Source organism: Pseudorca crassidens, chromosome 14 (genome assembly GCF_039906515.1).
Source record: "Pseudorca crassidens isolate mPseCra1 chromosome 14, mPseCra1.hap1, whole genome shotgun sequence".
NCBI lineage: Eukaryota > Metazoa > Chordata > Mammalia > Artiodactyla > Delphinidae > Pseudorca > Pseudorca crassidens.
The window spans coordinates 91,699,806-91,713,246 of NC_090309.1; the positions used below are offsets into that span (position 1 = coordinate 91,699,806).

The 13,441-nt window shown below is 42.1% G+C and overlaps 1 protein-coding gene across 2 annotated transcripts in view; it reads left to right on the forward strand.

Moving 5' to 3' along the window:
- Positions 1-13,441, forward strand: part of SH3YL1 (SH3 and SYLF domain containing 1) — a 46,530-nt gene that overhangs the window by 23,875 nt on the left and 9,214 nt on the right. For both annotated transcript variants that reach the window (XM_067703838.1, XM_067703839.1), the window contains exons 6-9: positions 3,873-3,985; positions 5,070-5,198; positions 7,201-7,369; positions 7,987-8,065. In XM_067703838.1, the coding sequence (XP_067559939.1) occupies positions 3,873-3,985; positions 5,070-5,198; positions 7,201-7,369; positions 7,987-8,065 (490 nt within the window). The remainder of the gene's footprint in view (positions 1-3,872; positions 3,986-5,069; positions 5,199-7,200; positions 7,370-7,986; positions 8,066-13,441) is intronic.

Below are 13,441 nucleotides of genomic sequence, written 5' to 3' on the forward strand. Positions count from 1 at the left end.
AATGTTTCTTTAAAGCACTGGCATCATCGGTTCAAACTATTAAATGTTTGTCGAATAACTTAATTATCTGCCCTTCTGTTTTGGAATGGAATAATTAGCAATAATGGCTAACATTCTCATAAAACTCTCACATGTACTCTCATAGAATCATTTCCATACCGTAGCCATGCTGAGTGGCTGTCGCTGCCGCCATTGTGTAGATAACTGAGTTATGTGACTTCTCCAGCCGGAGAATGACAGGCTGGCCATTCAGGGGGAGGCCTCTGGCTTCCGTGGGCGCTTGGGTGAGTCTCCTCGCTTCTAGTGCCCCAACTGGCTCTAACCGTAACTCCCACCCATGTAACACGCCGTGGATTTCAGGGCACGGATGAGGTAGGTGGGGCGCGTGTGATTATTTTCAACGCACGGAGATGCTGAGCATCTTGCAGAGGTGGTGTGTGGTTGTCTCTAATTGGTTTCACTGGAGACAGAGCCTGAGACAGGGCTCGTGGTGCACGTGACTTACTGAGCAAATGTTCTGGGTGGGGGGGAAACTGTAAGAGGCTAAGGGAAGCAGGACAGAGAAGGGGAAGGGTCCAAGCAAGGCCGTGGTTCCAGGTAAACTCTCCCTGGTCTGATGACAGGAGGAGAAGGCAGGTCTTACGACAGAGGCAAGGGGGCTGGCGTTTGGGGTCAGCTGCTCTCGCCACCTGGCAGCACGTGGGTGTGGTGTGTGGTGGCAGGGCTGGAGGGGACTGCAGCGCCCCCCATGGTGGGACCAGACCCCTCTCCTGGGCCCAGGACCCCCTGCGAGCTTCCGCCCCCCTGCTGCCTCCCCCAGGTGGCGACCCCTTCATTACACGTGGAATGCGTACTTGACTATCAGGAAGTCTAGTTCTAGCTCCACTTTGGAATCTAGACCAGGAACGGTTCTGAAGGTGTGTGAAGTTAGGGACGTGTACAGAACCTGTTGGCCTTCAGGAGCTTGGGCATTAGTTAAGTATAGATTATGGCACTGGTCCCCTCATGAGAGCTGCTGAGAATTCCCAAGGTTGTAGAACTCACACATACCCACCAAACACAACAACAACAAATGAAAGATTTAAAAGTCAGTGGAGTAAGGAAAGGTAATGCTAAGGCTTGGTTTAAACACCATTAAATTTTCTTTCCAGGACAATTATAGCAGAGCCCAAAGGTCTGAAAACCCTGATACCTTGGATTATCCAACTGTTCGTTGTTTACCAAAAGCCAGAATCCACACTGGGCCATCAAATCAGATCAACCTCGCTTTCACCCAAGGTTGTAATGTGAGAAGAATGACTCCGCTTCTTCCAGGAGAATTTGGATGAACCCTTTTCCTTTAATGATGAGGAAGGCATCTAGGCTAAGTTGAGAAACTACTCTTGGAGGTCAGAGTTCAGTTTCGAAGTCCCCTAAGATTGCTGTGCAAGGGGGGCATCTGTTACTGTGAGGAGTGGAAGGGGATGGGAACCCCTCAAATTTGGGTCGAACGTTGAGGCTGATGATGCCACGTACTGAGTCTGAAAGCTTACTGCCCACATGATGAGGCTTTCTGGGGAGTGAGACAGACTCCCGAGCAGAATGGCTTGAGAGATGGGAAAGAAGACCCTTCTATGGAGGCTAGGGGTGGGGCTGGGGGACGGGTCTCACTAGAACCACAGGAGGGAGCCCTGGGCTTTCTCGCCAGGTTGTCTGGATTTGGGGCTTGAAAGCTATCTCTTCGTTACAGGACGACAGCCTCAGGGACTCGGTGGCTTGGGTTCAAGGTGGGTAAACACTTGAGAGGGAGATGGGATAGTGCCATGTTGGGGACAGGGTGTCAGGGGACGAGAAGCCCTCCGGTTCCTGAGAACATTTCTCCCCCAGCTTTTCCTGCATGATACTTGTATTTTTTTTAATTCTTTTTAAAGAATTGAGTTCAATTGTAAAACTCGCATTTTATTTACAGTTAACTGTATCTTAATGCGAACTTATTAAGAAGCCTTTATCAAATTCTTAAACGTCTGTCTTAACTGTTTATTTGCTCCGTTGCTCCGGTTTTCTTTCAGGAAATCTGTTTTGCTTTTTATTCTAAGCTGTGGAAATAAATCAAGAGCCGTCGTCAGTACCGCTGCTCTTCAAACTGTGGTGCTTTGGACCTGGTTCTCTAATTAGTCACGTCACCAAAGAACACAGGATTATCTTACTCTTATTTCAGGAGAACTGAATTGAGACTAGACATAAAATTAAAGGATTAATTTATTTTCTTTATTGACTCATAGAGTTGTGCCTTACTTAACTATCCTAAGACGTACCAAGTAGAAGGAGACATAACAACTAGAGTATCCACAAGGTCACGGCTGGAGACTTACACTGAGTGTGTATACCCTAAGCATTACGCAAAGTAATTTCATATGTGTTATCTTAAAAAGTACATAAGATTTGGTTATGTAATCAGTGGCAAAATTGCTTAACTTTGCATGAGAAACGCTAAATAATTCTGTATCATTCAACATAATGATCATCAGAAACTGTCCATGTATAAAATGGAATTAACAGTTGACATGAGTCACAGTGATATGTTTTGCATGTGTCAATTAGCTGGCATATTTGGTCTGTCCTACGGAACTTGAGTGTAATTTTTCATGAAGGGATTCATATTAAACTGTATCAGGAATTCCACTAGGCCCTTCCGAGTGTAATCACATTTGGTAATAATCAGATTCTTCTGTCAGATGAAAACAAAGATTTGAAAAATTTAAAGAACGATATAAATGAAGTCATCTTTTAAACATTAATCTGCTTGGCCTTTGCATATTTTATTGAGATGTGATGCCAGGGTTTACAAATGATTTCAACTCATCTTTCAAACAACCCTAGATTTGTGTATATGCGTATATACATGTATATACATATATCTATACGATTATATATACTTAGAAATCTGGTTACTATTATACCCATTTTACAGAGGAGATTGGGGCTTTGAGCCACTCAATCATTTGCCCAAGGTCACACAATATGCCAGGGGCAGAAGTGGAATTAACACCCAAATGGTTTCCATTTTGAGCCCAGATTCCCAGCGCCAGGCCCTCAGGCCTTCAGTTCTCCGGCACTTGACACACGTGCTTGACTCCACGTGGTGGTTCAGGGGGCGGGTCCTGCCGTGGACTTTAACCATGAAAAGGCCAAATGGAGCCAAGATGCCGCAGATGGCCCGGTGCTGCGAAGAGGAGCTGGGTTGAAAGCCTGGCCTCCCCAGCCGGCGCCTCTCTGCGGTCGTGGGGTGAGGGGCCGTGGCCTGGGCACCCTGCGCGGCCTCACCGGGGGTCCCGCCCCAGAGGAGGCGAGTCTGAAGAACACGCCCTGTCCACAGCGACCCGCCCGGAGCGTGGAGACTCGCTCCAGCCTTGCTTTTACTTGGAGGATTAACCATGGTAATAGACATAACTACTGGTTAACTAATCTTCCTCCTGGTGTCCTGCGCTTTGGGGCGGCTTCTGCTTGGGGGTCGCGTGGCCCTGCAGGGGCGCCGGTGGGGACCAGACTCGGGCCCCCGGACCTTCCAACCTGTGTGTGACCTGTTCACGTGTCACTAGGACACGTCACTCAGCCTCACTAACCCGCGAGGCTGCTGAGAAGTCGATGCCTGGAGACCTCACACCACGTGCTCGATGCACAGAGAGTGCCCAGAGGCCTGCGCTCTGATGACCGGCGGGAGGTTAGCGGCTCACATCCGCAGCGGAAAATACAGCACGGCTCTGCTTTCATACTTTCTTTGGCTACATTGAAATTCTTGCTACATTACATATCGTATCTTGAGTTTTAGTAAACATATATTTTAAATGATGTTTAGACATTACTTTTAAAATAAATGGCTGTCTACATTTCAGGTATCGGATTTGGTAATAATTTTGAATTATGACAGAGCAGTAGAAGCTTTTGCAAAAGGCGGTAACCTAACACTTGGAGGGAATTTGACTGTGGCAGTTGGGCCCTTGGGAAGGTGAGTGCGCTGAAATCCCATTTGAGCAGCTCTTGGATAGCAAAGGCTTTAAAACTACATCGTTGTTCATCAAGAGAAACGAATTAAAATGACAGAAATTTATGATTTACACGTGCCCCAGAGGGTTTGAGGCTGCTTACAAGTAAGAAATATACGAAACACAGCCACTGTGAGAAAATCTGAAACTAAAACACACAAAAAGAAATTAAATATTTCAGAACTGCAGGCTGTTGTGTCTACCGGAATCAACATAAAATTCACCTCACGCTTTGAAGGAGCCAGGTCGAGTCAATTTTAATTAACTGAGAAAGGACGGCATTGATCAGGGAAAAAGGGGTTTTTTTCAAACTAAATTATGAAAAATTGAGATGGAAGTGTTTTACTTGAGTGATGCTTACGATGCTTAAAGTGTATTTTCCTTCTCTATCAATCACTATTCTTGAGTTAATTGAGCAATTAAATATTTTAAACCCAGACTGTTTATAGAAGCTACTCAGTAAAATCATTTAAAAATGTTTCTAAGTTCCATGAAAATACTCACTGTAAAAGGAACCACAGTCTTTTACTCTTGAGGTGTGTTTCCCTGTTTTAGGGAAGGAAGACAATATGGGAAAGTATCAGCTGTACGTGTGTTCTCCACGTGCATCACACTGTGCTACAACCATCTGACCTGCTGTGTACTTGCCATGAACTGTCCGTCCTCTAGACCCCTTTGAACACACCTAGCTTAGGCCAGCAGGAAGTGAAATATGTAAAATGATTCAAGTTGGGGATGGGGTTGGTGGTGTGATGAACTGGGAGATTGGGATTGACATATATGTACTAATATGTATAAAATAGGTGACTAATAGGAACCTGCTGTATAAAAAATAAATAAATAAAATAAAATTTACAAAAAGAGAAAGCCCTATGGACGTGACCTCATTAAATATTCAATAAACAATATTTCTTCCCCCCCTCAAAAAAAATGATTGAAGTAAGTGCAGAGCAGGATCCTTCTTTTGGGTTAGAAGCGCAGTGCCAATCAGACATCTTCAAGTGAACGTGCTCACAGTTCTGTGATGCAAAGCCTTCTGTTTTGCAGGAATTTAGAAGGAGACGTCTCCCTAAGAAGCTCCGCGGCTGTCTTTACTTACTGCAAGTCAAGAGGCCTCTTCGCTGGCATGTCTTTAGAAGGTAGCTGTTTGATTGAGAGGAAAGAAACTAACCGAAAGTAAGTGCAAGGCAAATCACTTTAATTGATTTGAAGAGCGTGCGATGAGAAAGTAATACTTCGTAGACTCCTGTCGTTAAGAGTGTACAGAGAACCTTTGCACAGGCAAGTCTGTTGGCACCATTTTTCCAACAGCATTTGCTCACTTTGTGTCTCTGCATCACGTTTCGGTAATTCCTGCAATATTTCAGACTTTTTCATTATCACTACATTGGCTATGGTGATCTGTGATCAGTGACCTTGGTGTTACCATGGTTATTGTTTGGGGCACCAGGAACCGCACCCCTATAGGATGGAGAACCTAATCAGTAAACGTGTGTGTATTCCGATGGCTCCTCAGACTGGCTGTTTCCACTCACCACCACCCCCTGCCCCCACGTTTCTGTCCCTCTCCTCAGGCCTCCCTATTCCCTTAGACACAACAATATTGAAATTAATAACCCTACAAAGACCTCCAGGTGTTCAAGTGAAAAGAAGAGTTGCACGTCTCTTACTTTAAATCAAGAGCCAGAAATGACCAAGCTTAGTGAGGAAGCCACGTCAAAGCCAGGATGGGCCGGAAGCTAGGTCTCTCGTGCCAAACAGTTAGCCGAGCTGTGAGTGCAAAGGAAAAGTCCTTGAAGGAAATCACAAGTGCTCCTCCAGTGAACACACAGATGATAAGAAGGCGAAACAGCCTTATTACTGCTCCGGAGAAAGTTTTAGTGGTTTGGATTGAAGACCAAACCAGCCACAACACTGCCTTCAGCCAAAGCCTCATCCAGAGCAACGCCCTAATTCTTTTTAATTCTGTTCAGGCTGAGAGAGGCGAGGAAGCTGCAGGAGAAGAGTGTGAAGCTGGCAGAGGGTGACTCGAGGCTGAAGGCAAGCAGCCGTCTCCATAACATCAAAGTGCAGCGTTCCTCATGAGAGGTTTCCTATTGTTAGGCCCGGCCTTTGTCTTTCTTCCGTAAGATAGAGACCAATTTTGATTTAAAAAATACAAGATTTGGAAGTACCCTAACAGGCGACGAGGAACTTCCACTTTAAACTGGCATCTGGCTAATTTTCCCCAAAACTGCTCTTCTGTATTTCCACGAAAGTATGTCTAATTGCCGAGAAAAAGATAAAAAGCTAAGACTGAGAGGACTAATTCTAGAACCTGGCAGGAATCCCACTAATAGTGACCCTGACAGGGCTGCCTCAGCTGGTGGTGGACACACGTCTGCCGCTTACAGCAGACTTGAGAGAAGTTGAGTACCAAGTCTGCAATGCCCGTTTACCCAGAATCCCACAGCACATGCAGAAACGTTCAGTGCAGACCCCAACAACCAGAAAATAGGAGGAATGGGGGGATTCTTAAATTTCTCCATCTTGTAAAGTCAAGAGAAATGCTTTTACTTCTGGTTTTATTAATTTGAGAAATTTAAGTTAAGAATGCTTTTAGAAATTTGTGATTCTAGGCCGTTGGAAGATTTTCCAACTAAAGTTCACCTAAATCCTGGATAAACTAAAACAAACATACTTCTTAATCAGTTGCAGGGCTTCTAAACATGCAAGGCAAATCCTTACATAATTTTGATACAAATAAACATTTTAAGGAAACTAGATGTTAGCACCATTTTTATAAGAAACTTAAAAAGTAAAAACCTATAAAGATGTATAGGTATGTGATTGTAATTATATGTGTATTAGTGTTTATATAAATATATGTTTATTATATGCATTTGTGTATAAATATTCTATATATGTTTGTATGTATATATGACGTGCTTTTATATTATTGGGAAAAGGATATAAATATCAGACCATTTATGGTGATCGCCTCTAGAGGTGAGCTTGGAGAGGTGAATTTAGAGGCTTTGACATGGGTTATGGCTTGTAGTTGGTGTTTGAAAAGTCGTATCTATGAAGTGCTATATGTGAGTAAATCACACACACATACACAGTTGTGTGTCCTACATTTAACTCTAGAAAAGATCTATGTCTGCAAAAGAAATGTTCTTAATATATTTCTTATTAGATTTTATTGTCAAGACATTCGAGCTTATGACATTTTATTTGGAGATATACCACGGCCTGCTGAAGCAGAAGATCTTTATGAAATTCTTGATTCTTTTACTGAAAAGTATGAAAATGAAGGACAACGAATCAATGCAAGAAAAGCAGCACGGGAGAGGAAGAAGGCTTCTGTAATCATGCTTGGTTTTTATGTTTTTCTTAGTAGCCACAGAAAATTTCTTTATATAGAACATTCTATCCTTGATATCAGGTTTCTAATAACCTACTACACTTCCCTTTTAATTTCATTAACATAAAGTTCTTGTGAAAATGTCATAAAACCTTGACAGTCATCTATGCAAATTTCAGGAAGCAACATGGTTCTCCGTGATTGCATTTCTGCAAGGATAGAACTTCATAATATTAATTGATAATACTAATAACTGCCGCTAGCCAGGGGCCTTGACGTGCAGAGGGTTTTGTGCGCCTCGTTCGTCCAGTTCCGCACCTTTCGGAGCCGCGTGGCCCCTTCCGGGTCAGCGCATCGCTCTGCTCCACCTGCGCGGTGTCAAAGGTGCCAGGATGAGGGAAGCTTCCGGTTATAGAAGCGCGCCCCCAGCCGTCATCCGCGTGTTGTCCAGTTCAACCAGATGTGGCCCAGAGCAGTACGTGTGCTCTGTTAATGAGTGCATAGGATAACGTTTGCCGTGTACACCCACTGTGGGGGGGGGGGGGAGCCTTATATGCTCCTAAGTAAAAACAGAGTTTTAAAATCACATGCAGTTTTTGTTGTTGTCTTTCCTCCCAGGCTAAAGAATTACCTTCAAAACCATTGTCAAGACCACGGCAATCGTCTGCACAAGCACAGCTCAATTCTGGCTCTCAAAGTAAATATTTGTGTTGCAATTCAAATACATTTATAATTAAGTAATCGTGAAATATTATTAAGAAATCAAGCTACATTTAATGATAGATCTAAAGTCATTACTTTAGTGTCAAATAGAAGAACTAATGAGTTTTAAAGAGAGAAAAACAAATGCTCGGTCTCTTCTAAACACACAAGGCAAATTCTCATTCCTGTAATTTGTGAAAATGTCTATTCTCATTCAGAAAATGCTTTTTCCAATTCACAAAGTGATTTATCTTTAAAGTTTTTCTTTTTTTGTCATTTCTTCCAAAGACTATTATCCTGCTAATTTGAAATGGAAACAAAATAAGCCTATTTTTCTCATATACACATAGATTTATATTTCTGAATATTAATTTGACCATACATTCTTGGGAGCTCAGGGTTTCATAAGGTGGTTTTAAAATAGGATAAATTCGTAAAGCACCAGGCTTTTGGCCTTTACACCTCTTTCCATCACTCATTTTTATGACAGTCACTCTTGGAATTCTGCTTTTCATGTATAGAGGTTACCAGTAAATAGCAATATATTAAAGAAGGCAATGTTTCATGTAATAATTAACTGTTCTCCAAGTGGCTTTGGACTGTGGCTTTTGAGAGCACAGTGATGAATCTAACTTACCTCTTGCCTTTAAAGAACTTTCCTTCTAGGAGCAGAGATATCACAGGTGGAAAAGTAACTGCCGTTACTGGAAGGAAGTACACTTGACCCTTGAATAACGCAGAGGTTAGGGACACCAACCCCTCATGCAGTCAAAAGTCCATATATAACTTTTGACTTCCCCAAATAGCCCATTGCTGACTGGAAGCCTTACTGGTACCATGAACAGTTGATTAACACGTATTTTGTATGTTATATGTGTTACATACTATATTCTTATATAAAGTAAGCTAGAAAAAATATTATTAAGAAAATCATAAGGAAAAGAAAATACATTGATCGTACTTTACTGTGTTTATTTATACCATAAGTTTACATTGTCTGTTTACAAGATGAATAGTCTGTCAGTACGTACATCAATATTGTCTCCTATGATACAAAAAACTGTAAATGTTATATGTATTACTAACACTAGACATAAAAAGTGAAAAGATAGTAGAAAAAGAAATTCGTATTTACAGGTATAATGATTCATGCATTGATGAAAAAGAAGCAGCAATATGACTGCTTCACGGTAGCCTAGGCTGTACGCTAATGAGTGAGAAGTTATGAAATTTGGATAGCACACAGTATTACAGCCATACTGATAATACAGTATTAGAAACATTGTTACATTTTTTAAAAACCACTTACATGCGATGAAGACTGATAGTTTCTCCAATTATGAGAGAGAGAGAGAGGGGCATACGGTACAGCAATGTAATTCTTTGAAAGCCAAGTTATAAAACAGTAAGAAAACTAACACATTATTAATTTTGTATTAAATATGACTCACCTTATGCCTATGTGAGAATAGGCTATCCACTTCTATACAAGTCTTGCCCAGGATGTTCCACACGATGAACACTTAGGCGATGATGGTGATAACACAAAGACGTCCCATACAATTATTAGATTTTCACATGCGGACATTCACATGTACACCAGGGAAAGTTTATTAACCGAACAGCATGCTGGTTATTTACTGTTCATTAAGTGGAGGTGGATCCTCATAAAGGTCTTCATCCTCCTCCTGCACGTGTTGAGCAGGCTGGAGTGGGGGAGGGCTCGTCTCAGGGGTGGCAGAGGTGGGGGAGGGGTGGGGGAGGGGGAAGCAGGGGAGGCAGGCACACTCAGTGTAACTCCATGGAAATACATCGTAATTTCTGACTGTTGTGCTTTTTCATTTCTCTAAAAGTGGGTCTATAGGATCCCAGTCCTCCTTCCACTGTTTGCTTTACTTTCAGTGCCCATATCCTACAAGTTAAAAGCAGTCTTGAATAATCAGAACCCTCTTCCGGATTGTCTGATGTCAGTTTGTTTCTGGCACTGCTACGTCTTCTTCCTCATCGTCTGGCACTGGTTCAGAAGCTCTCATCTCCATCTAGTCATCTTTTGTTAATTCCTCCAGTGTGGTGTCTATTAGCTTTTGAAATCCTCCAAGATCCGTATCTTGAAACCCTTCACAGCAACCCTCCGCCCCCATCTCCTTGGCCATATCTACGATCTATTTCATGATTTCCTTGATTGGCTCTGTTGTAAATCCTCTGAAGTCATGCACGACATCTGGAACAGTTTTCTCCAGCAGAAGTTTATTGTTTCAGGCTTGATGGCTTTCATGACTTTTCCTATAAGCAATAGCATCTTCAGTGGCGTAATCCTTCCAGACTTTCATAATGTTCTCTCTATAGGCGTTTTCTTCCATAGCATCAACAGTTCTTTCTGTAGAGTACCATGTGTGATGAGAGCCTTTAAAGGTCTTGATGATCTCCTGATCTAGAGGCTGGAAATACAGACGTTGTGTTTGAGGCCAAGTACACAACTTGGTGGTCTACTCATGGAGTTGAACTCATGGGGCTCTGGGGGGCCAGGGGCATTGTCCAATATCAAAAGAATTTAAAAGGCAGTCCCTTACTGGCAAGGCACTTCCTGATTTCAGGGACCAATCCAGCAAAAGGATTCTTACGATCCAGGCCTTCTTTCTGTACAACCCAAAGATGGGCAGCTTACGTTTATCTTTTCCCTTCCAGGTTTGGGGTTTAGCAGTTCTGTAGATAAGGGCAGTCCTGATCATAAACTCCACTGCCTGTGCACAAAGGAGCAGAGTTGGTCTATCCCTTCCTGCCTTAAATCCTGATGCTCGCTTTTCTTCCTTCCTAATAAATGTCCTTGGTTGCATTTTTCTTTCCCAGAATAGGGTCGTTTCGTCTGCATTAAAAACCTGTTCAGGCAGATGTCCTATCGCCTCAATGATTTTCTTAATGGCATCTGGGAACTTGTCTGCTGCCTCTTGGTCAGCAGAAGGTGCTTCTCCTGTTATCTTGACAGTATTTAAGCAGATAATTTACTAAAATTATCAAGCCAGCCTTTGCTGGCATTTGATTCTCCAGCTTTAGATCCTTCACCTTCTTTTTGCTTTAAGCTCTCATATAATGACTTTGCTTGTTCTCAAATCATATTAGAGTCGATAGCAATCCTGCACCCACATAAAAACTGCATTTTTAATACAAGATGAAAAGATATTTCACCAAAGACGCAAAAGGTTTCTGCGCCTGTCGGTGTAGCTGTGGCCGCAGCTTCATGAATTTCCTTTTCTTTAAAAAAAATTGTTTTTTGATGTGGACCATTTTTACAGTCTTTATTGAATTTGTTACAATATTGTTTCTGCTTTATGTTTTGGTTTTTTGGCCACGAGGCATGTGGGATCTTAGCTCCCCAACCAGGGATCCAACCCGCAACCCCTGCATTGGAAGGTGAAGTCTTAACCACTGGACCGCCAGGGAAGTCCCTCCTTTTCATCTTTTACAGCGGTACTTACACTGAATTTATTTATGTTGGAATAGTGGGGAGCTGCAACTGCAGACCTCGATTTACAGTATACATCAAGCAGTTCAGCTTTTGCTTGTAATGACTTTTCTCTGCTTCTTGGAAGCACTTCCAGGACCACTAGTGGCACTTTGTATGGGTCCCATGGTGTTATTCAAGGTTTACGGTATCATACTAAATACAATGGAAAATACACCAGAACCATGAAAGAGAACTTATTACAGTGATACACAGTTTACTGGAGAGATTGCTCCTCATGTGGAGATGATTACTTGCAACACTCAGCTCACCGTAGCGCTATAGCAACAGGAGGTGGCGCACTGTTACCGTAGTGCGGTATGTACATTTATGCGTGCACATAAGTATGTTCATTTATGCACTTATGACTTAATACTGCAGGCTTACATTTGTTCACATTTCTCTCCACTGCAAATAGTGCCATGTATGGTCTGTAAGTGTGTGTGTCCATAAGTTTTGATAATTTTAACTTTTAGTAAAAGATTTGGGCATATGTTACCATAGCAAATGATAAAATAGACTAGTATCTACATAAATTCCATGCATTCATGACACACCTAACTTTTTCTTAATTCTTTTGATATTTCTAGGTTGTGCATTTCATCTGTGAGTTTTTTCAAATTGTGGCAAATCTCAGACAAATTTTCCAATGTATTTATCGGAAAAAAACCACGTATAAGAGGACCCACACAGTCCAAACCCATGTTATTCAAGGGTCAACAGCGTATGATAAGTTCTGGGAGGAGGGGACTGGAAGTGTCAAAGTGCTGCCGAGGGCACGGAGCCCGTTCTGCCCCTCCCCCTCCGTGCTCTGTATCCATTTGCCCAGTTTTCATGCTGGAAGGAAGTACAGTTGAGAATTGGGCGTGAAACATGACTCATAGCCCTTATATTGATTCCTGGCTGTGCCTTTAGCTTAAATTCACCCCTTCCAGGAAGATCCTCAGGAACAGACCTGTTCTTCTGTATGACCCACCCCCGCCCCCGCCCTAGCAACTTACTCTGTGTCCCGTTCTGCTGGGATGCTGCCTTCTTCTATCAAACGGGATAGTCTATTTTTCATTCATGTTGTGGTGATTCATTTGTTTACCCTCTTACTTTCAGTAGTAAGATGTGAGAGCGTTGAATCTATTTTTATTGATGTTTTAGATCTGAGTGATTACCTAAAATCTGACCCATGTGTATACTTTAAAATACATAGTGTTTCTAAAATTTCCTTGCTAAGAGAATAGGTATCTGTATCATGCTGACATAAAAATCCTGTTCGTCCTCAATATCAATTCCTTGTCAGTGTAGATTAAAAAGCTACTTACCTTATCTCGAGAAGCTCCTCTCACCTGACAATGGAAAAATCTTGGAAGATTTGTTTCTCATGCATATTCTTCCTGAGCATGTATTTTAAAATCTCACCATCATCTTTGGTCACTGGATCCCCTACTCCAGCCAGCCTTGGCTTGTCTGTTTCCCACAGTGATCTCGTGTCTTCTGATCTGTCGATCTGTGTCGGCAGGGGCTGCTCTCCCTATTTTTCGCAGTGTCCTTGCCAGCTCACCTTCTTGCCTGTGCACGTTTCTGCAAACTCAACTCTATTCACCATATGTCCTTGTGAATACTCTCCTTCTTCCTTGACTTTTTAGCTGCATTATTTGTTGCTCGATTCCTATTTTTTTCACATGCTCATCACTTTTTCTCATGCAGCGTATCATCCCCAGTTGCGAACACCCATTTTTTATTCAATAAAAGGAAAATTTTAAACTGGTATCTATTTTCAACCTTTTATTTTAAACCTGACCTATTCTTAAGTTCTTTATTAAAAAATGAAATCTTAATTTTTTATATATCCTCACATATATAATTTTATATAAGTACATA